At 43.5% G+C, this 23,580-nt stretch overlaps 1 protein-coding gene across 6 annotated transcripts; it reads left to right on the top strand.

Moving 5' to 3' along the window:
- The first annotated feature begins 7,743 nt into the window (after positions 1–7,743).
- Positions 7,744–23,259, top strand: HMGXB4 (HMG-box containing 4). Of its 6 annotated transcripts, none has more exons than XM_068402191.1 (11): positions 7,835–7,914; positions 10,138–10,242; positions 10,823–10,941; positions 12,302–12,377; positions 13,316–14,508; positions 15,704–15,785; positions 16,297–16,361; positions 16,650–16,755; positions 17,315–17,484; positions 18,845–18,967; positions 21,843–23,259. In XM_068402191.1, exons 2-11 carry the CDS (start codon positions 10,152–10,154, stop codon positions 21,861–21,863), a joined length of 2,046 nt encoding a protein of 681 aa, XP_068258292.1. In that variant the 5' UTR covers positions 7,835–7,914; positions 10,138–10,151; the 3' UTR covers positions 21,864–23,259. The 6 variants fall into 6 exon arrangements, with proteins under 6 accessions (XP_068258294.1, XP_068258296.1, XP_068258295.1 ...); XM_068402189.1 differs by having other exon boundaries at positions 20,928–23,259; XM_068402190.1 differs by lacking the exon at positions 7,835–7,914 and adding an exon at positions 9,939–10,016 and having other exon boundaries at positions 20,928–23,259.
- The last annotated feature ends 321 nt before the right edge of the window (positions 23,260–23,580 follow it).

The following is a 23,580-nucleotide window of genomic DNA, read 5'->3' as shown; positions in this document are numbered from 1 at the left end:
CACACAGACCTGTGGGCCTTATTTGGGATCAGAACTTCTTGGGACAACAATTTGTCCTCCCTTGTACAGTGTACAACTGATCAGTACGCAGCCCGGGCACATGGCAAGAATTTGGGGATCACTGGGAGGATGGTGAAAACTGCTTCTCAGACTGTCACAGCTTCAGCACCCCGAGACAATATTGAAAACCCTCAACTTCCACCTGGACAGCAATTAAAGGAATAAAAGAAGAAATTTCAAATTACTGTTGCATGATTTCAGTGAACTATGAGCTGAAGAAGCTTCTACTCTGATTTGTCTCAGAGCACCTCAACTTCTTCTGTAGGTTTCTGATGCAGATTGCACAGACAATATTCTCATTGCAAGTTTATCCCATGTTTTTACTTACACTTCAGACCAATACTGTCTTCACACAAAACAATTAAGCTCAGCTTTATGACTCCTTTGTCTGCTTGGTGCAAAGTACAGTTAAAATCCATTTTATAGAAGCCTTCCACACCTACATCTTTCCCAGCACCAGCTCAGTCGTGGCCCAGACTACAGAATTCCCAGTAAGATAGTTCTCTTGTACCATGTTCCAATGCCATGGGTCTTTATATTTAGGTTCTCCTGTAACCCATAAAAGTGAGCTTGAGTTAGTTAATATTTATTTCAGCTTGTGGCACAGTGAGAGGTGAGGCTTCTTTAAGCAAGTTAGTTAACAAACACTAGTGCAACCACACAAAAAAGTCACTGTATCCCTGACCGTCTGTATTTACCCCAAGGCCAAGGACCAGTTGCTTTTAGACAGCTGGGGAAAGGCGGGTTGATGGCTTCATGTAGTAGTTTCTCTTTCCCTTGAGTGATGATTCCCAGAAAGTCTCAGTACTCCAAGGTCTTTCCATCATGGTGTGTGCCCCTGCACACATAAGCCAAATGACCAGGATAAATATGCTCTCTCTAATAAATGTTATAATCATCTCCCATTTTCCTACTTCTGTAATTTCACCTTGTATTCCATTTGCAAATGCTACAAGTCTTGTGATGTCTGGCACAATATAGCAAACAGTTAATTTTCATTTAAGACAGTTAAAACTGGTACCCACCTAAATATAAATCCAGTATCATCTCAGACAGATAGTGGTCAAGCAGGCAGCTGACCAGTTAATGGAGAGTGGTAAAAGGAGTATCTGCATTTAAGCAGCAAAAGGGTCATAACTGCATATTCAGCATCCACTGGCACCTTGACTATCAGGAGAAAAAGTGGTGTAGGGAGGAAAAGAGAGAAAGAAGAGAAGAAAGATGGTACAGCCCTGCAGTAGCTAGGGCATGTTGGAGAAATGAAGCAAAAGGAAGGTCAGTTCCAAGATTTAGAAGATCAGCACCCCAAAGCCTCCAGCGTGATGGTGGTGACCCACCCTGCAGGGTGATATCACAGAGTGCTACCTACCTGAGACAACAGTCCCTCCTCCACATTACATGTGCTGCAGTCACAGAGTAAACCTAGAGCTGAGTAGGCTCTGGCTTGGTCTCCAAAAGGCCAGGAATAAGCTGTGTATGTTCTTTGTTTGCCATATACCCCTGTGACTACAGGTGAAATTATAATGCGGACTGGCCCTTGCTGTTTTTTTAACATCTTATCAGAAAGTTGTATCAAAAGGTTCTAAGAAAGTACTCAACTCTTGTATCCTCACAAAAGAAAAGAAGTATTTCCTCTAGAGAGAGGGCAGTATTAGTCATTCTACAAGACCTTGGTGAGACCTCCGAGCAAACTCTGTCCATTACCAGTCACCCAGCTTCAGGGAAGGATTGAATGCGAACAATCACAGAGCAAGGCTGCCAGCATGGGGAGAGGAAGGAGGAGGCCACCAGCTAGGAGGGAACTAGAAGAGCATGCCTTGTTTAGCCTAGCAAAATGAGAACTGAGAGGAGGTATGACAGCTCTCTATAAATACATCAGAGCAAAAACAGCAACAAGAGACAACAATTATATTTGCTAAAAGAAAATGTTGTCACAGGAACAAATGGATGCAAGCTAATCGTGAACATATTTAGGCTGGTAATCAGGAAACAGCTTCTAACCATCAGACAAAGTTGATTCTGGAACAGTCTCCCAACGAGTGTTGTGAGGGGATGAGACTTGATTGCTTTTAAGATAAAGATCGATCAGTTCACAATCAGGATTGAATGACAGTGGGTCTGCAATAGCAGGGAGCAACACTTGATGACCCAGATCATCTCGTCTAGTCCCGTGACCCTGAACGCATTGCAAATTACCTACTGTGTAAATGGCTGCAACATATAAAATGTCCTACAACACCACCAATTTTCCCCAACACATACCACTCTGCAATGCATGCAGGTGTAAAAGGCACCTTTTGTTATTCCTCACCCAGTCCCAACACCAGTGCATCTTCTTATTGCCTTTGCCATGCCTCCAGACTTTGGGAGTCTGGAGCCCTTTCCACATGTCACCTCTTGCCTATATTTTTGCAGCAGCTCCATAGATCATGGGACACCACAGTCATGAGGTTGGCATTAGCCCAGCTGGCATCCCAAGAGTTTTGCAGGCAGCACTGTCCTGTTGCTAGCCTCTGCAAACTCCACTGCCACTTTGCAGCTGTTCAGGGAACAGTGAAGTCTTCTGCTCTTCCCAAAAGTTCTGATCTCCAGCTACAACATCTGTAGCCAGAAGCAGAAGCAATATTCAGGCTTCGTCCACAGAAACAGCCATGACCCTTCTACATTATTTGAAGAGAAATTTTAGCAATATAATAATTTCTGCTACCCAGTGCAGGACAGATGCTGAAGCTGTGGTTCTGTCATAAACAGAAAACTGCAGGAATGAAGCAGCCCAGAGTTACAGGCTTTTTCGTACAGGTGAAAGATCATGCCACTCTGCCTAAAAAGAGAGGAGCAGCTCAAACTGGCCTGTACAGAAGAGGGCTGTAATGGAGAGAGTCAAGGTGTGAGAGGAGGAAATTAAAGAAATCATCAGATCCAAGGAAAAAAAGGAAAATGTAAAACAAGAATACAGATAGGGCTGAATGCCTGATGTTTTATGGGACCAAGGTTGTGAGGAATTATGACCAGCGGAGATCAGCAAGGTCTCCAGGGAGCAGGCACGGAGGGAGAGCTGAGCACTGGAAACAGTGGCATAGGCCTCGTATGGCTCTGTGAAATTCAGTTTAAAGCAATTCTGCCTCCCTGGCAGGTGGTGAGGAGGAGGAGATCAAAATCAGCAAAAAGAGGCAAATCCGAGGCTGACTGATTTTCTGCATTTAGCCTTTGCTCTATGCATGCCGCCCGGGTACCATCCCTTCCCCTTTGCCTAACCACAGCCAGGAGCACGCTCTTCCTCTCAGGACCCCGCTAATCCTGCTGTAACACACAGTGTTGTTTCCCCACCAGATGGATGAGGACACTGTCCTCCCGCCTCACCTTACCTCTCTCAGCACATGTGAATACAGAGGGTGCAGCGCTAGGAGCAGGGGGAGAAGGTGTGTCCCCACCATGACAGACGCTGTGGCTCTGGGGAACATGCAGGCTGTTCTATTGATGTTACAAATGAATGCACGCATCCTTGTGGCTTCGCTAATGACTATATTCCCAGATGAAGAGGCAAGAAAATGAATGCATCCTGCAAAAAACAAAGACAAATGGGAAGTAATTTAAGTAAATCCCCAACACCAAAACAATGCACATAACAAATCTTTTTAAGTTTGCTTCTCTAAGGAGGCAAGTCTTTGTATTCAAACAGGACTCACTGGCCTCGTTTATAAATTAGACTAAGGAAATTACACGGCTGAGGTAATTGGCACGCAAGGACCATTTCACCTGAAGTCCACTGTAACATTGTAGTTACTTCCTCCATATTTATATCCCTAAGCCTTTTAAAATGTATTTATTTTTAATAGAACCTATCCAAATGTAACAAGCTACACTTCCTTTTTGAGGGCAGTTTGGGAGCTAGTAACATACGAGTGTTGTAGTGTGCACAGAGAACAGTAGCATTGCCTGTGCAAAACAAAGCAAGCTTTTCATGCATAGGTGGGGATCAGAGGTTTCAAATCAGGTCCCTTTCCAGTTAATGTCAAACCATCTTGGAAAGGTCCCTTCCAACTCAAACTGTTCTATGATTCCATGATAATCTATGAAAAAAATACAGAAAAATGGGGCAGGTGTGAAGAGAGATTTGTGAGTTGCAAACTATGACGGAGAATTGATAATTCTTCATACAGCTCTGAGTGCCGTATTTAATTCTATACATAACTCAGCTGTGGGCTTGTGCTCATGTTACTATTCATTCCCCTTGTATGCATTGCATTTGAGAGCCCACTGCACTAAGTGCTAAAAAGCAATGAAACAAAAAGAGGGCTACTGAATCTAACAACTTGCATCTTAGTGCAGGCAGGGGAAAATAGGCAGACAAGGGTGGATGGTGGATATAATCTGGGGAAAGCAAGACCATATTGGGTGGCATCATGGGCAGTAACCTTTAGCACACAAATAATCTTTTACATTAAGCATAAGAAAGTATACACATGTGCTAAAACATTCTGCACTGGCAAGAGCATTTCATACAATATGTATCTCACTGCCAAGAAGACGCCTGAGGAAACACACCATGTACCCTTTTGCAGTTTCCCTCCCTGGCATGTAGGCAAAAAAATGCAAGATACTCTGAACAAAAGGAATAAGCAATATTTTCACAATGGTCTGAGACTGACTGACTGAAGCTGCACTTCAGGTCTTAAAAACTATGGGGGCTGTTTGATTTTCTGATTCCCCCACTACAACCTCTTGTATTCAAGAGTACAAAGAAACAATTCTGTCAGAGGTTGTGACTCTCTTAAATTTGCTATCAGCATCCTGACATTTTCCCCACCTGACCTGTATAATCTAGGTGTACACTCCAAGGATCCCTGGATTGTCTAGAAAAGGGAAAGGCTGAGCTGTTTGAAAGCACCCAATAAATGCCAGTGGTTTGTGCTGGCTGGTTCCCTTTATTAGCTCTGAAGAATTGCAACGACTGAAATGAGTTTTTCTGAGCATTTCTGCACTGATGAAAAGTGCAGTAGGAGGGACTACATGTTGTTGTTACTACTGCTCCTCCTCCTACTACTCCTCCTATTATTATTATTATTATTATTATTATTATTATTATTATTATTATTATTGTTCTGTGGGAGGAAAGGAACATGGACAGACCTCACCAGGGGAAGTCTGAATGATTGGCGCATCAGTGGCTTTATGCACAAGTATCCTGCTACATGCTCATTTTTGCAAATTCACCTGCAAATTCATTTTCTCTCCTCCACACACAATCACTGACACAATCTAATACCTACGAACCATCCAGCACTAAAAACATTAAACTGCAGGGGAGCTACAATCCTTTCTCATTTTAGGGTGCAGAAGATGATTAAACATACCATCCCTACACGTTTACTATCTATCATTATTAAATGCCTGCCATCACCAAATACCAGGCTAATTTAGGCTTTCAGTTTTCAAAGCAATCTGTATCCCTGTTCCTTTAGACTGCACCTAGCCTCTCCCAACCATGCTAATGGCTTATTCTGACTTGCTCCCATTCTCCCTCTGCCTGACCTGTAGGCCAAGTGCTCCCAGGAGTTAACTGATATTTCTGTACAGTCCGTAATACAAGCAAGAAATCTGAAGACTGTAAAATCCTGGTGACAGGAGCTGTGTTTTTGTTGTACTGTGCATTGCCGAGTGGGGTATGGATCTATCACTGGGACCCCTAGAAACATCATCAATAATCAGAGGTAAAGAGCAGGTCTTGATGAGTTCAACTCTGGCAAGATCCTGGTCATAAATTTGCAGAGGCACTTGTCCACCTGGGTGACTCCTCTCCAGGTTACAGGCTGGAGGGCAAGGTGTGAGAGAGAATTTCACCAGCAGCAGGCACACATGTGCATATGCATGAGAATATCAGGCCAGATTGGATGGGGCTCTGAGCAACGTGGTCTAGTGGAAGGTGTCCCTGCCCGTGACAGGGGGGTTGGAACTAGATGATCTTTAAGGTCCCTTCCAACCCAAACCATTCTATGATTCTATGAACACCTGCACAGGCCTTGCGCTCAGCCTAACGGTTGGTGGGTTTTAGTCTTATGTGTTACAGCTGCTGCACTTGCAGACATCATTGATCTGTGCATACATGCTGTACCCCTCACTTTGGATCAAACTATACTTTCACACAGCATAACAGGCATAGGCCTCTATCCTATTCTAATTCCTCCAGACCCCACTGTACCGCAAGTAATTATTGTCATCATTATGTACTTGTTAGGTCACAAAAGCATCATCAGAATCAGAAGGCAGATCTGTAAGCACTGGGAAGCCAGCATGTCTGTGACGGGTCAGGTTTAACCTCAGGCATGGCTGGGAACTGTAGTCTGCAGACAGCATGCAACGGTGAGCAGCCTCTGATAGAGTCATGTGTGTGTCTGCTGGCATCTAAATAAAAAGAAGACTCCTGCATCAGTGGAGATGATGGGATTTAAGGTAAGAGTTAAATGAGGCTTGTTGAACAGGGACCTCCTGAGCGGTTAGAGTGAAGAAAGACCAACCTAGTGGGAAAGAGAATTGTCTTTTCTGACCAGGCTGTTTCTTGAGTTTTTTTACGTCTATCTTGAATCCTTTGCGGTAACTAATGAGCCCTGTAGAAGGTGTGCTTGGGGTAATTTGCCTTTCTCTTGCCTGCCACCTTTGGACAGTTGATGGGAAGGGTGTGAGGGTTGCATGATGCCTTCTCAGGCAGTAGACCTGAGCGTGCTCTTCGGACACCCTTATCTCAGCTCCAGCTGGTTCTGACTCTCCACCTGTGCAGCACATCCACTGAGGCAATCAGATAGGCTTACAGGAGATGTGCCTGTTCATGTGCATGCATGACTAATCTCATGAAAAGTGCTGGCTCTGTAACTGCTTAATAACAGGAATTCACCCTTTCCCATTGACCCACCGTGGCAGGCATAGGCAGCCATCAACCAACTCATGCTGCAAGCCCAGGCAACTCAGAGGCATCTCTCTCAAAGAAAGGGATGATGAGCGAGGGGAAGCTGTGCCGCAACAGCACAGCACGTGCACCCACAAAGAGGAGGCTGTGCCGACGGCAGGGGGAAGGTGGGCGCGCGCTCCGCACCGGGTGGTCGGGGGCAGAGCCGGGGCCGAGCGCTGGGGCCCTGCATGTGGCCTTCTCTGCGGCCTGCTCTCGGCTCCCAGGCCAGGCGCGGCCTCTGCGGGGGTACCCGGCACCCGGGGAACCACGCTGGAGTGCCTGGGAGCACGGTGGGTGGCCCAGCCCCTGTGCGAGCAGCAGTGCGGCTATGGCCCCCGCTGTGACCCCAGCCCCGGGCCCGTCCGCTTGCACCAGCGCGGCACCGGGCCGGGCCTCGGGGCCAAGCCGGTGGGCAGGCCCCGGCGCACAGTATACCGAACGTCGCCGGCGGCAGGAGCGGCGGGCCGTGGTGGGGAAGGCTAAATGCGTGGCGGCTGCCGCCCCAGGGCCGCGCCGCCCGGTGCGGGGTGGCGGCTGCCCCGGCCCCGCTCACACCCCGGGGAACGGGGCTCCCCGCCCGCGCCATCGATGCGCTCGGCAATCCCGCACCCCGCCTTCTCCCTCGCCCCGCGGGTGCCACGTTGGAGGTGCTCGGCGCTCGGCTGTCTGCCCCTGGCCCCGGCGCCAGGTGGGTGTCCCTTGTTTCCCTCTCCAAGATGGCGGCCGCGGGCGGTAGCGGCGCGGCGGGAAGCAGCGGCGCAGAGTGAGGCGATCGCGGCACCCCCCCACCCTGCGGCTGCAGCTCGGCACCGGCAGCCCCCGTCGCCGCTGGGCGGCCCCGCCGCCGGGGCACGCTCGGGCCTGCTGCAGGGGTGGAGCCGTGGGCTGGAGTGAGGCCGGAGCCCGCTCGGGTGAGAGGGCGTGCGCGCGGGAGCGGGGCGGCCGAGCTCGCCTCAGACGGAGGTGGCGGGAGAGGCGCGGGCGGCGGCGGGGCCCGGGACCTGAGGGCGCTGGCGCGCATGCGCGGGGCTGGGCTGCGGGGTGCCCCGGGACGGGTCCGGACCGGACCCGTGCGTGCGGAGCGGCCGGTGCCGGCGTTTGCCCCCTCCGCCGCGCTGGGCATTCCCGGGGCGGCCCGCCTGCCCCCGCGCGGCTCCCCCGGGTCGCTGGGAGCGCCGGCGGGACACGCGGCGAGGGAGCCCGGCCCGAGCCGCCGCCGCTCCTCTGCCTCCACGACGGGGGTCTGTCGCCGGTAGGGTGTGCGGCCTCCCTTGGGGGACCGAGGTGCGGAGGTCCCGGTGGAGTCCCGGGGGCTGCAGAAAAGCAACGCGTGGCCCTGATCGCGCAAGCATGAGCGTTAAGGAGTGGGAGACATGAAGAGAGAGCGAGAGCTTTTCCACGGAACCTGTGCCATTACTGCTGAAGCAGAGGAATTTGAAGCAGGGGAACCTAATCAGGATTTATAGGACAAAACAAATTAAGGATATGTTTTGTATTTGCAGGGTTAGAGGTCTAGGTTGTAAGCCCCTTTGGGCATTATCTACCAACCTTTATACCTGCCAAGCAGGTAAGATTTAAAAAGAGAGTGAAAGGTGTACATGTAGCTATAAACAAATCTTAGTTTCTCTAAGTTATCCGTTCATGAATGACTGTCTTCAGCTTTGTTTTGCTGAAGAGTATCTAGGTTAGGCTCTTGCCCTTTTGAGCACAGTGCTTTAGTATCATACGTGTTCCCACTCAAGTCCGTATGACACCTGAACATCATGAAATGTTGACAAGATCTGGTTCAAGACTGTGAGCCTACAAGTGGCAAGATGCTCTTTTTTTATTGCAAAGTGCTGTGCTCTAGTGCGTGTACATGTGCAGTGCTTTTGTGTCTATACATAAATTCTGCCTACAAATTCCTGTGCTTGCTACCAACAATGTGTAGTGGTCAGAATACTGACTTAAAACATTTTGTGGTGGATGGTTTCCCAAAACCTGAAGAAATAACATGTATTCCTGTGAATTTAAACAGAAACATCTCCTGTGTACCTGCAAGCTTGATTTAGTCGGGATTTTGTTGTTTCACTTACGTAACCACTATAGGATGAATATTTTGTACATTCTCAGCCTCAGCCAATTATTCATAAAACTGAGGTATGTGCAGGGACGTACAAGCACAAGTTCCCTGCTATCAAGGTATTCAAATGTAACTTCAGTGTGGAAAGATTACTGTGACAGCTAGCGTGAAGAAGCTACATGGTCTTTGTGGTTGAATCCTTACACGTGTGCACATACCCACATACACAAAATCAGTTGGGTGCAACTGGTTTAATCACTTGTGAGCAGAAGATTGATCTTTTCATGTTAAGCCCGTCGCTGACTGAAGAACAAAAGCTGTTTACTCTGAGAGAACCGGCGTGCAGCTATTCCATAAGGGCACTGTCCTCCTATATTCCAGCAACTGTGGAACAGAATGACTCAATGGAGGCCTGCAACCTGGGGGCTGACAGGGTTTGGGGTGCTGCGGAAGCCCTAGTGAAAAGGAGTGCTTTCTTCTGTTCCCTCTCCCAGGCTGGCATTCAGAATGGCTGCAGTGGTAGTGCTGGGAAACACATCTGAAGGATGCACACCTTCACTAAAAAATGTGCGATCCTTTAGTTAAAAAGATTTGAAATCATTCTTTTGTAGTACAATGATTCCTGCCTGGTTCCTTCTTTTCCTTCACTTCATCTGAGATTCAAGGGTTTGGAATCTCTCTTTAAACATCCCACTCTCTGCTACAGTGGCTCCTGACAAAAAATGGCTTTGACACCAAGTTTGCGTGCAGTTTTGTGTGTCATGAAAATCAAACTCAGCTGTCTTCTCACCCTCTTTCTATTTTTGTAAATAAATTACTTCAGTGATTTGGAGATTTTATAAAGAAGAGGTGATCTTTTATGTCTTTAAAATAATAGAAGAACAACCTCCAATTTAATTAAAAAAAAAAAATTCTGTCAAGCCTGAAGAGTGAGCATGAACCGACCAGCAGGTAGACTCCTTTCCTTTCCCACTGTCTTCCAGAGAATCTTGACTTGGTTCAAAGGAAGTTTCCCATTTCACATAGTGATTATTCTTTATGGGAGGGTTATTTTCATTCTCTTGTTTCTCAGACCTTTTCCTGTAGATGGGAACGGGGAAGGAGCCCAGACGTGGCAACACATTCTCAGGCTCCTGCAGGACCACCATGGCTTATGATGACTCCAAGAAGAAAGAAGGTATGACTGCTTCATAATCTCAGAGGGAGTTGCCAAAAAATAAGGGTACCTTCTGCAGCCCTTGCCAGAGCATGCAGTCAGAGTGGGAAAGGAAGCTAGTATGCTGTGGAGCCCTTAAATTTAATGTGGCCGAGTGGCTGGAGGATCCCAAGCCCTTGACTTCCAGGTGTAAAGTACTGGGATTAGAACTTGAGAGAAATGGGTGGTATTTCCTAATGCAAACACCTTGATTGGAATCTGCCACTGCAGCCTTTCTTCTCCCTGCCAGGTCAACGGAATGGGAGACCAGGGATAGGGATATGTTTAGTCATGGTAACATTTCTAGGTCCAGTTGTCTTTAGGAAGAAATACTCAAGGGTTAGAATTGAAATCTTGAGTGATTTATAGCATTAGAGCACTGAGCCCCATCCCTGTGGTCAGAGAGTAGAAATTGTTATCTTTTAGGCCCCTGTGCTTGTTGGGTTTTGTGCATCACTCTGTGCCAACATCCGCTGTTATTTTGTGCATAGTCCACATGTCTTATCACTCCTTAATGGGGTATTTCATTTCTTCCTTTTTTCCCATTTCACGTATATCTTAGAGTTCCTAGAGCGTGACCGAAGTGTTGGTGACGTGGGGCTGGCAACTGGCAGGATACAGCAAGAGAAAAAGTGCTCTTACAAGGATCTGCTGCAGGAGGAAGACGAGATAGCAACCCAGGTCAGGAAGCCCTCAGAGAAAAAGTTGAAGGTGTAAGGATATGTGTAAAGCTAGTGATGGAATGGGATGGATGGGTTTCTTATTGTTTTTTATATAGAAATGCATGTAGAAGACAGCAAGAGCAGCTAATCATGCCCTGTATTGTTCAGTAGCTTTCCTGGGGAAAAGGAGGGGGTCAATCCCAGTTACAACTGATTCTGATTTTTTCTGGCCTCAGAAAGTAGGGTAATAGGATGCTGTCCTAGTCTTGCTGTAGAACCTTGCAAGTCATAAGATAGCATGAATAACTTTTTACACACGAGAAAAAAGATTTTTAGAATTTATGGTTGTATAAATAGCCAGCAAAGGATTAATATAATGTTAACGGATGCGCTGTTGTCTCCCTGAATCTGCAGACAGCCTGAAATGATAGCTCTTGAGAGGTATGAACTTGCCCTATTCACCTCTTTGGGGCCTTAACTCTGAAATCACATATTGACAACTTAAGTTTCTTCAAAACTTTCCTCTTTGAGCTAAATTTTCTGCTGTTAGCTCAAAGGTGACTATCTTGTGATTATTTGATTTTTTTTTAATCTGGAAAAGAAGGTCTAGTTCAAAATGAAAATCTTCTACCGTGCAGATGGAATTCTGTAGAGGAGCTTCATTTTCAGACCATCAGTTGGTCAAGAGAAAAATAATAATTGGGTGACATAATATACTAAGGTCAATTTTTTGGTGCATTTTAATTGTCACCTCTCTGTACCTCCTTTCATTTCTTTTATCTTTTTCAGCATATTAAACATGAACTGCTCACCTTCATTTTCAAGGCTGGACAGCCTATGCATGCTTAGTTAGTTCTTAACTTTACGAAAAGGTAGATGTCTCTCTTTTATCAACTGATCAGCTGATCTCCAAGTGCTGGCTTTCATTGGCCATTTCTTAACACTTTAAAATGTGCTTTTTCAAGTTTTCTTGTGTATTGCTCCTCTCACTTGGGGGAACTCCCTATAAAGATCTGTCTTTCTGGTTTGTTATAGCCCTGTTGTGCTGCAATGCCTACAGAAAGCTTGATGCCTGTTAGGTGGCTGATGTGCTAAAACCAATCCTGACCAATACCATTTTTTGTATTCTCCCACCTATCCATACCATGCTTCTTGTCTCTTACCTTAAACCTAAACTGTGGGCTCTTAGGGACAGAGTATGTTTCGATTATTTTAGCACCTTGAATAATGATCCTGGTTCATACCTAGGGTTCCTTGGTGTTACAGTAGTACAAATAACTCTTGATATCTCCTACAAATTATTATCTGTGCCAGTAGTCCATGTGAATCTCATATTATTTCCCCCTTGTTTGTCAGCAACTTTTTTCTTTTTGTTCTAGGACAGTGAGCTTTTTCCAGGGACAGAACCTCACAAAAAGAAGAGAAAGCACTCCTCCGATGAGTTCTGCTACAGAAGTAAGATAGTAATCAGGCAGGGGAAGGGGCTAACATCATGTTTTTGAGGAAAGGATACTGTTAAACCAGTGTCATCAAGCTTTGTGGTTAGCACTTTATGGGGGGAAGGTACATCAGCCTGTCTTAGGAGAAGTAATCAGAAACCAGATGCTGATCAGCACCAGACAGCAAAAGATTAAGGAATGATATTTTCAGAGTCTAGCTTAACAAGCTGCCATTCTTGGGGCAGCACCCACCTTTTCATTGACAAGTTGTTCTAACCTATGCCTTCTCTTTTGGCATTTGCATTTCTTTTTTCCCTATTTCATTACAAACTGTAGTTTTGCTGGCAGAAAGTATTACTTTCTCTGAATTTATAAAAATAGAATGCATCAGGGTGAAAAATAAATGCTTTTGGGTTCAGTTTAAATACAGAAACATTATTCTCACAATTAATAAGCTGACCAGAAAATTACAATTCTGTTTATAAAAGCTTAACAGGTTTAAGATTTATTTCTGGCCCAATGAAAAGAGAAAGCCAAGCTGAAATTTTGTCAAAGTCTGTTTTCAGAATGAAAAAGCTTGTATTTTCAGTTCATTGGTCTCACCTTGGCAAAAAAAACCCCTTGCACTTGAGATGTAATTTCAGGCTCAATAAGACATTTTCATCAAAGTATGTTATTTCACAATAGAATACAGTTTGACAAAACTTCAGGAACTTTCCTACTCTGTCTTCCTGCTTTAGATTATTTGAGCTCGGGCGTTACAACTCCCGAATTGCATCAGTAAGGCCGCGCTGAGCTGGCTACAAGCTTCAGAGGTCTGCTGTTTAAGCCAGGATGCAAATCTGTTAGCTGTAATCATAGGTCTTGCAGGATTCCCACTTCACTTCCTTGGGCTAGTATAATGCTTTCTTTAAGGGAGTCATCTTGATGTACATTTTTCTTGATCTTTTTCAGGTGTTTCACCTTTGGATCTACCATCAAAGAAGAAGAAGAAAGCAGTTTCTAGCCCATCCTCAGCTGATACAACCATGGATTTACTCAAGGCTATCACCTCACCTTTGGCCACAAGCTCAAAGTCTTCAAAGAAGGCCTCTGAAAAATCATCTTATTCTTCCTCTGGCCATTCCGAAAGCAAAAGGGAGCACCACAAGAAGAAGCTGAGTGGAAGCGGTGCGGAGCACTCAGTGGACGATGGCAGTTTCCACAAATCAAAAAAAATGAAACCTCTCTATGTGAACACAGAGACACTTACTCTTCGTGAACCTGATGGCTTGAAAATGAAGCTAATCCTTTCACCAAAAGAGAAAAGTAGTGCAGCAGATGATGATTCTTTCTCCTACTCTTCAGCACCAGCAGCTGCAAAGAAATCTTCAAAGAAATCAGCTCGAGATGAGCAAGGCTCATTCCTGCTGGGTCATGAACTGCAGAGTTTCCTGAAGTCATCTCGGAAGAAGCACAAACCACCTCAGGACTCACATCCACCTTCTGAGAGTTTTGGTGCTGACACCTCCCTTTTTTCAGAGGGCCATGGAAGCGAGTATGAGATTCTGGGAATGGAGGCACCGCCAGAATCTGGTTCCTCTTCTGGTGGGGAGTTGGAGGCTGGAGAGCTAGTGATAGATGACTCCTACCGGGAAGTCAAGAAGAAGAAGAAGTCAAAAAAAAGTAAGAAAAAAAAAGACAAGGAGAAACACAGAGAGAAGAAGCACTCTAAGTCTAAAAGGAGTTCTGGGCATGCTCCTGTGGCAGTAGCTGAAGTAACAGTGTCACCACCGCCTCCTCCCAGTATCGCCTATGGTCTTCCTCCACCTCCTCCTGCTGCTTTTCACTCAGATGGTCAAGGTGAGAAGAGGAGGAAAAAGGAAGACAAGGAGAAGGACAAAGGTGAGAAATGGGAAAAGGAAAAGGAACGAGAAAAGGAAAAGGAACGAGAAAAGGAACGAGAAAAGGAAAAGGAACGAGAAAAGGAAAAGGAACGAGAAAAGGAAAAGGAGCGAGAAAAGGAACGAGAAAAGGAAAAGGAACGAGAAAAGGAAAAAGAAAGAGAAAAGGAACGAGAAAAGGAAAAGGAACGAGAAAAGGAAAGAGAAAAGGAACGAGAAAAGGAAAAGGAAAGAGAGAGAGAAAAGGAAAGAGAAAGAGAAAAAGTAAGGAAAAATTGTAGGGAAAATAGAAATTGGGTGATGGGTAATGGTGAATTAGGCACTCCATTACAAAGGCATGTTAAATTGAAACAGAAGGATAACTAATACCAGGATGGATGGTTTCACTGAAGCATGTTTGGAAAAATGTGTCAGCCACTGTGATTTCTGTTTGTAGCAAAAGGAATATATATCACTCTGGTTTTGTGGCACAGGCAGTCTTTAGCCGACAGAGGTTCTTTGAAAAGGTTATACTTAATTTGCTTGGTACAGGTTATGTACTGAGCACAACTGCCTCATTTTCTAAGGTAACTGGTTCTAGCTGTTGCCAGGCAGACTTTTGGACTAGTGATCTAGTCCATCATCACAGTTTCTGCAAAAGAGAATCGAGCGCTAACCTGAAAAGTGAAGATATTTACTCCCGTATTCAAATAAAATTCTAATTCTTACAGACTACCACATTCTCAGTTTTGTCCTGTATTCATAAATTCAGTTTTCCATGGTTAGTGTATAAAAATATGAGTAGGAGAAATGGTAGCTAGCATATGAATGAGTTTACAGGTGATATAATTGTAGCTGTGTAAGTATATGAATGGGGAAAAGCAGTTTCTGTGTGTTCAGATAGACAAGAGTTGCTCTGTGTCAGGAAATGGGCAGACGTTGCCCAGATTTGTTCAGCCATTATTCTATTCTGTTTAGTAAGTTTTCTCTGATCATAGCTCGGCAACTGCTCGTGCCTCTGCTGTCAATGTACTTATACTGTCTGTTTTCCTGCAAATTTGAAGTATTTTGTAAGGATGCAAGGAATGGAACAAAACATTATGATGAGGACTGAATTGTTTTGACAGATCCATGATACGTACTGTGAATAGCATGACAGATATATATTTTTTATTATTTTGAGTTTTAAAACTGAGATATATTAAGAGAGTTGTAGATTTAGAATAGCAGGTTGTAACTTATGAATGAAATGCATTGATAGAGCTGTTGCAAGATAAGCCTTGTACTAAGACTGGTTCTGGCTGGTTCCTGTGCTTTCATAAACACTAAATTCAGCCAGAATGTGTAAAACACTGCTTTTTTAGGTTCCTGATCTAAGCATCACATCTTTCTTTAAGTCTTCAATAAATGCCAAATTCTTATTAAATTTGAGTAGGTCTCCTTATAATTAAAACTCTTTGTTTCCTTTTCTTCTGACTAGCCAAAGAAGAAAAACATGTCTGCCTATCAAGTGTTCTGTAAGGAATATCGTACAACTATTGTGTCTGAGCACCCTGGAATAGGTGAGAGAGTAATCTAGCCTTCTCTTCTCTTGATTATACACCAGTCAGATCAATTAGCAGAACATATCATCTCTGTTTCATACCAACCCCTTAATTTTGACAGAATGCAAAGAATCTGCCAATTTTCTTTGAATAAGAGGTGGCAAAGGGGACAGGAGTGGATTCCGTGATTTGATTAGATTGCATTTTAACCAAGCTGGGAATCTGGATAAAGAAATTGCTATCTCGCTCTTTCTTTACTTAAAGAGTTATCTTCATTGTGTCACTCTCCTGTATAGACACGTGTGACACTATATTCCCGGTATCAGCTGCTTTTTTCATTTTAAACAGTAATGGGAATGCACACTGGCCATCACTTTCAGGACAGTGTGAAGAGTTCCAGTTGTGGAATGGGTTGCTTCCTAAATGTGTATGCATGGGCCAGTAAATTTCCTATGTTCTCGCCATGATTTTATGATCTCTTCTGTTTTAAACATCTATTTTAAACATTTTTCTTCTTTCCTTCTGCCAGATTTTGGTGAGCTGAGTAAAAAACTGGCAGAAGTGTGGAAGCAGCTACCTGAGAAGGATAAACTGGTGAGTGTGAGTGAGATGATTTTGTAAAATGATTTCTGTAAACTAGGTGCTTAGGTCAGAACATGTGGGCAGCATTGCCACCATACCTTGAAAAGTGCTACCTATGTCCCCAAAGTATGTAAAGATGGCAAGTATGGAAACCTTGCCATTATAAAAGCATCCATTTTCTTCTCATGGTATTGCTTCACCAGTTAGCTACATAACATCACTCTGCCTCCAGGCCCTGTCATCAGGTAACAGAATTACCTAATGTTATGAATCTCTCTTTTCATACCATGGTAACTGCAGATATGGAAACAGAAAGCTCAGTATCTCCAACACAAGCAGAATAAAGCAGAGGCCACGACAGTGAAGAGAAAGGCATCATCTTCAGATGGTGCACCAAAAATAAAAGGTAATTGTTGCACTTTATTTGCTCTGGTCTTTTTTCTTGGACAAGGAAGGTAGTGTTGCCTGTGGAATAAGGAATAAAGGTCCTTTCCTGCTTCACACCCCTACCTGCTTTCTGACAAGTCATGACATTTAACTCATCATATTGCTTAAAACAATGTTTCTGTGAGAGTGAGAATGACATCAGCATTTTAAAAATTTATTTCCCTGGCTGATTTGTAGAATGGTATTGTTTTTCACAGTTTAGGGATTGAAATGTAAAATAAGAAGAGGTAGCAGGGAAGTTCTAGTGGGATTAGTTTGCTGCTAGAGGAAAAAAGGTTGTTTCTGGCTTGGCATCTCTGTTTATCAAATATCCCGAACTGAATCTCCCAAATTGTAGTTAGCTGAGCTAGATGCTTTGTACACATAGAAGGAAAGTTTTGACTCCAAAGACCACAGGACCAAGTCTACAGAAATATTTAAGCATCTCATGCCTTTGAGATTTGAACTTCACTAATTAAATAGGCTTGTAAGTAAAAGAATGAAAGAAGAGAATATGGAATGTTAATTTCTGTTTCCAGCTTCTCCAACAGGAGTGATTTCCCCTCATAAGAAATCCCCCACGAGCACCGTGGTGGTGTCTTCCTCACCAGCCAAAGTCCCTGAGACAGATCCTATTGATGTAGCTGCACACTTACAGTTGCTGGGTGAATCTCTGAGCCTCATTGGACACAGATTGCAGGAAACAGAGGTGAGTCTGTAACCAGCAATGTCACAATGATGTCATGTAATCTACACACAGGACTGGGGGGGATTTTATTTTACTTAAAAGTTTAGCCAGTGCTTTTCTGTTAGGAAGAGAAATTAGAGATGGTGTATCATGTTTCTTTGATGCATTGCTGTTTCTTTTCAGCAAAATAAAATCTTGTTTCTCAGTAAACAGTAGGCATCAAAGAAAGACAGGTCCTTTGCAGGTCTGAGTCCTTGAAGGTAATTCTTAGTTCAACAAACTCTTCAGTCTTTTCTTACTATATGTTCTCCTTGGAGCTGGTACTTCCTTGCTATCTTTGCCAATCTCTGGTCCAGTTTCTGTTACTGTCTCAAGCCTTCTTAGAAAACCATCAGAGAAGGCCTTTACCAAGATGGTTTTTGCATGTCCTGGTGTTTTCTGGCAGTATCACATTGCCAGTGCTTTGGATAGGGGCTACTGTTGTTTCAACTTACCTGGTAACGTAGAAGATGATGTATTGTAGAATCACAGAATCATAGAATCGTTTAGGTTGGAAAGGACCTTTAAGATCATTGAGTCCAACTGTTAACCTAACACTGCCAAGTCCACCACTAAACCATGTCCCTAAGCGCCACATTCTACCATTTACACCATTTTAATGGTTTCCTACTGGTAGATGGTAGTGATTCTATGCACATGCACGCGCGCACACACACACGCTCTTGCACTCTTTCAGAACTCGCCCCAGCCTGTAAAAAGAGCACATTTGGCTCAAAAAATATCATTGAATTTTATGTCTAACGTGATCATCTCATCCCACTATGCTTGCTTGTTTTATAAGCAGTCAAATGTTCTTGCATTTTGTTTCTGGTGTGACCAATTGAGGTCACTCTTCAGAGAAACAACTGGCATAAAATCTCCCCCTTTACAGAAAAGCACTCAAATTCCCTTTCCTGAAAGTATATCAATGACTAAAGCATTTCTGAGACTTAGCATTTCTTTAGACTTCAGTAATAAAACAACTGTTGTCTTTAGGACTCACGTAGTTAACAAAATAGATGGTACGAAATGGCAAAGAAATTACATTACAAAAAATTGTGGAATTAAGTATTTTATGCAACTGACAACTTTCTGACCTTCGCTGTTGTTCCCTACTTTTTTCCTACACCAGTACGTTGCCTACTGAATTCTTGATTTTTTTTGAGCCAGCAGTCTCTCTGTGAAGCGCTTGGCATAGTTTTGTTACTGTGTAAGTAATGAAAGTGGACTAGAGGAGCGCAAGAGTGAAGATATTGTATCTGCATGAGGTTCAGTACAGTTGTGAAAGAACCTTGATTTCCACTACTCATCCTTCCCTATTTTTTTCTTTCCTTACTTCCAGGGAATGGTGGCTGTTTCAGGAAGTTTGTCAGTACTTCTGGATTCAATCATCTGTGCTTTGGGCCCGTTAACATGTCTGACCACGCAACTACCTGAGTTGAATGGCTGCCCTAAGCACGTTTTGGTGAGTTCCTTGTGGTTATTTCCATTCTATCACTGTTAATTTCAGTAGAGTCCAGCTAGAGTTTTTTGATGAATCAGTCTTACAATGTGATTATAATTCCAGTGCAATAAGAAAATTGTCTTGGTCACACACTTTTACAGATGAATATTTCTTGAAATTCTTTAAGATGTTACGTTGTATGGTATTGTGCAATGTTTTTTCTCGCAGTGGCAACTGACCTAATATTTGTAGCATTGATGCAGTGTGTGTAGATCCTGTTCTAGTGACTGAATCAATCCATCTGAATCAAAGCACCTGTACACATACCAGTATTTTTGAAAGTTCTAATTTTCCATAAAAATAAAAAGTATATTCTAGCTGCTCTGTATCACACAATCTGTTTTGCTTTTAAAAAATAACTTTTGATCTCAGGATTCCTAATGTGATTGAGTAGGGTGTTTTACATGTGGCTGTAACCTTCACCAAGGAAAGAAAAATAGTCTGTGTTTTAAGGAACTGCATAGCTACAAGTTATTTTCCACTTTAAACTACACTTACTATTGAGCCCTGATTTAGCAACAGCTTGTGGCTTATATGTAGTGTGATGTGGACATAGATTAAGGTGGCAGCAGCATAAAAGGAATCAGGAGTCAAACCTCCAACAAGAGACATGAATAAAGCAGAGAAGGAGAGGAACAGAAATGAAAAATAAATATATAGTCTGCAAAAGTTAAGAGATTAAAACCAAATCTGGCAGAGAGAACAACAAAAATGGGATATGAATTGGCATGTGATAACAAGGCAGCCCAAACATTGATTCATTCTGAGAAAGAACTATTAACAACAACAAAGTTGACAGCTTAGGCTGTGAGCTCCCACAAACTGGCTGTCTGCACAAAAGCTGAGTCAGTGGGGTGTTCCCATCCTAAGCCATGGAAAAACATCGTATGCTTTTTTTCCTTCTTGCTTGCCAAGTGCATTCAGAGCAATGACACCACATGACTAATGGTGCATATATTGGAAACTCGATCGACTTACTGTTATAAGGAGCAATGGAGCTTTAGGTGGATTAAGGCACTACCCTTCATTTCTGAAAACTGGTATTTGGACTTGGTAATAAATAAATTATTCTGATTTTTACCACTGAATGCATAATAACAGTGATTTGTTAAGACATGGATAAAATGGTCAGCGGTCGTGTTGCATGTAGAATGCAATTTATCATTTCAGTCAGTAGGTGGCATTGTTAAATTCTAGAATCACTACGGGTGCAGATCAGCTCCTCTGTCTTCAGCAATTAAAAGTGGTATTCCTAAGGCCTTCTTCAGCCATCCAGCCACAGGCTTGAGCTTACTGAAATACTGCATTTGAAGAACATACAGAAAATATACTGTTGGGTCTTGTTTTCTGGTGTGCACGAGAAGGACTCTTACTCTCAGAATTCTATTAAGATTTGCAAGGAAATCTGGAAGGCACTTCTTTTTCCCATCTGACACCCTATTAGTGGGTGTGTTTGAGGGGTTTTCTCTTTACTTTTACACTACAGAATTTCATAAAGGACTTATGAGTGTAAAGTCAAGTAATTTTTTTTTATATGCTACAACTTTGATCACTTTGCTCAAGCCCTTCATCACTAGTCTTTTGTGTGGTTGATGTGATATGGTCGATGTGGCTTGTTTCAAATTCAGAGATAGAGTAAAGGGTTTGTAAGAAGGAGGTCACTTGAGGAAAGCCTTAAGCGTTTTCGTTGTTTCCAGGTGCTTACAAATACTGAGGCTACCTTTATGTTTAGCAAACTTACATTTCCAAAAATAGGAAAATAAGCCTAGCAGTGGTGGTGATGACTAGGCAGATTCGGTTGTTTCACCACATGGTAACTTGTAAGGCAAGTGAACATGCGTAGTACCCTCGTCTGTGTCATTTTTTTAAGGATTTTGAGTCATTACCTGGCACTAAAAAAATACTGAATTTCTTTTCCCAGTCAAACACACTAGACAACATCGCCTACATCATGCCTGGGCTTTGATGGGAAAGGATCCTGGGATGTACTCAACCTCTGCGTAACTGACTTGTGTACATATGCACTACGCTGGCTCTCCCAAAGGGCTCCGTGTGTAGGGTTTTAAAATTTTATATCTGTATAGTATATACATAGGATTGTAACTATTTGACTTCTGTTTTATGAAAAGTTGTGAAGTTAAGCTGAGAAGACCCTTTTGTGTTGGTGGGTGAAATGTCCTCCAATCTGAAAGTACTTTGTATGAAGAATTCAGAAGGCTTTTGAGATACTCGCCTTAAATTCAGATCCTTTAGTGGGGGAAGCAGACAGAGAATGGACTTCTCGATATAAAGAAAAAAATGTCACCATGAGAGGAGTCATTGAAACAGGTGGCCCAGAGGGGTTGCTGACCCTCGATTCTCGATGATATTCAAAAACTGAATGAGCAGCCTGCTCTAATCTGACTTTCTTTAAGCAGGGGGATGGACCAGATGACCTCCTGATGTCCCTTCCAACCTAAAGTATTCTGATACGCTGTGGGCAGGTAGAGATGATAATATATTTTGGACCAAGGAATAGAACTGCACTCTTCACCAGCCCTATTTCTAACTGTTTTTCAGTTTAAAATCTACTGCTTCAGGGGAAAGCTGGATAGCTGATCAAAGATACAGAGGTCTTTGCCTCTTGGTCACCTCTTCCAACCCCCTCTTTTCTGTCAGTAATAACTGAACGTTGTCAGCATCAGCTGGCTGGTCTGGTAGCTGGCATTTGAAGTAAAGCAAAAGATGACAACAAATTTAGTCTTTTCTTGTGGACTTGCACCCAAATCGTCATTAGCATGATATGTCAACCAACTGCATTGGCTTGAGAGAATAAACCTCCTGCTGGTTTTTCCAGGGCATGGTCAGCCTGTTTTGATGGAGAGGAGCGTGGAAGCACATGGGAAAAACTTGGATTGCTTCTGCCCATCTTGCACCTGTTTTGTGAACAGACAGCTCTGATTTCTGAGATCGCTGATCCCCCATCCCTTTCACCAGCAGTATTGAAAGAGCCATGGTGCAGCTGTGAGGCAGTGACTAATGACCAGTTTGAAGCGGTTACAGCTGAGTAAGGCACATGTGGGTTGATTGGACCGATTCCCCTTCCTTCCAGCCACATACTTGGTGTCTGGTTTTCTGATCCTCTAGAAGAGGAGCTGCAGGAGAGCACTTGATTCCTATATAGGCTTTTGTGTGTCTGTATGTACGTGTATGTGGTGTTCATATCACATGTATTTAGCTGTTACCAATATCTGTAACAGATTTTAATTTATCCTGTATATTTCTCTGTGTGTGTATATATATATATACATAATTTAATAGCAAAAATTCTTCTCTCCACCAACAGCGTGTGGAAAATACGAATCGAGTTTGCCTCACCCCGCTACCTGCAGGAATCAGCTATATGCGTAGTAGTAAGCATTGGCACTGTATGGGGCAACACGGAATATAATTTGACTCTAGCCTTTCCAGCCTTATAACATGAAAGTTTTAAAATGGCAGAAGAGCACTTTTTAACTTCCAATCTGAAGTCTAGCTTCTGTTTTTCAGGGCAGTTGAAAACAAACTGTCCCTCATTGTGGCTGAGCCCCAAATCATCTTTAAATTAAATCCTCAGGCGTGCAGGAGAGTTTTTTCCCCGTTCCTCTTTACCATGTGTTCCCCAGCTGTGCCTGTACAAGGTAGTCTGTTTCTTACAAAGCTTTTCTCAGTGCAGTGTTAGGCTTTCTCAGTTAGTGGAGGAGCCAGAAGGTTCTCAGACCACTGTACAAGTTCTCAACCCAAGCCTCAGACCAGAGCATACGTGTTTTAACAATATATGACTAATCCCAGTGAGCCTGGAGTTGGGAAGGGCCCAGGAGGGAAGGGAATCTGATCCTGCTTCAGATCTTGGCCTGTACTAAAGCATCTGCTGTTGGGAGCGGCACAAAATCATTGGCCAGCCCTTTACTATTAAGAGCATCATGGTGAAGGGGTCAGTCTGCTTTCTAAGGAACAGAAGGGGATCAGCTTTAGCTTTGTCATCCGTACAATGGAAAACTCTAGAACTAGAGTGAAAAACACACACAACCCTGGTGTATTGTATTTTTATTTAAAATTTGTACACTTTGTATAATCTGTATCTTGTGGTATTTGGTACTAGAGGGAAAATTTTGGCAAGACTTAGCAGTTTTTATATTTTTGTTATTTCCTTGCTGTTTGATCCAGATTATATTACAGTTACACAAAGAAACTTTTTTGTACTGTACTTAAAATATAATTTTTTTTAACATTTAGAGTATTGTCATTCATTTTTGGCACGCACTGTGTTTTCTGCAGCTTGTTACTAGTAGTATTTAGTGTTTCTCAGCAAAACACGTCCAAGTCTAAACTCGTTAAACTCACCCAGTTTGCAGGCAAGCTATACTATTTATGTAGTAGCACACGTCACCCAAAACATCGCTCAAAGACTATTGACCGTTTTGGGACCTTTCTGAAAGGGGATGTACCATCTAGCACTGCAGATACCACTGGGGCATTTCTCTTCCCTGCTGCCTCAGCTCAGCTCAGATTCGTGGCATTAAGGTGAGAACAGCACACGGGGCTCGAGGTGAGCA

The sequence above is a fragment of the Nyctibius grandis genome, chromosome 5, assembly GCF_013368605.1.
Source record: "Nyctibius grandis isolate bNycGra1 chromosome 5, bNycGra1.pri, whole genome shotgun sequence".
In the NCBI taxonomy this organism is placed as follows: domain Eukaryota; kingdom Metazoa; phylum Chordata; class Aves; order Nyctibiiformes; family Nyctibiidae; genus Nyctibius; species Nyctibius grandis.
This window is presented reverse-complemented; position numbering and strand designations above follow the sequence as displayed.

Excerpts from the sequence above, each read along its gene's own strand:
- HMGXB4 (XM_068402189.1), top strand. The coding sequence starts at position 10,152 with ATGGGAACGGGGAAGGAGCCCAGACGTGGCAACACATTCTCAGGCTCC. Across the intron at positions 14,509-15,703 it reads AGGAAAGAGAAAGAGAAAAA|CCAAAGAAGAAAAACATGTC; the intron begins GTAAGGAAAAAT and ends TCTTCTGACTAG. Across the intron at positions 15,786-16,296 it reads GTCTGAGCACCCTGGAATAG|ATTTTGGTGAGCTGAGTAAA; the intron begins GTGAGAGAGTAA and ends TCCTTCTGCCAG.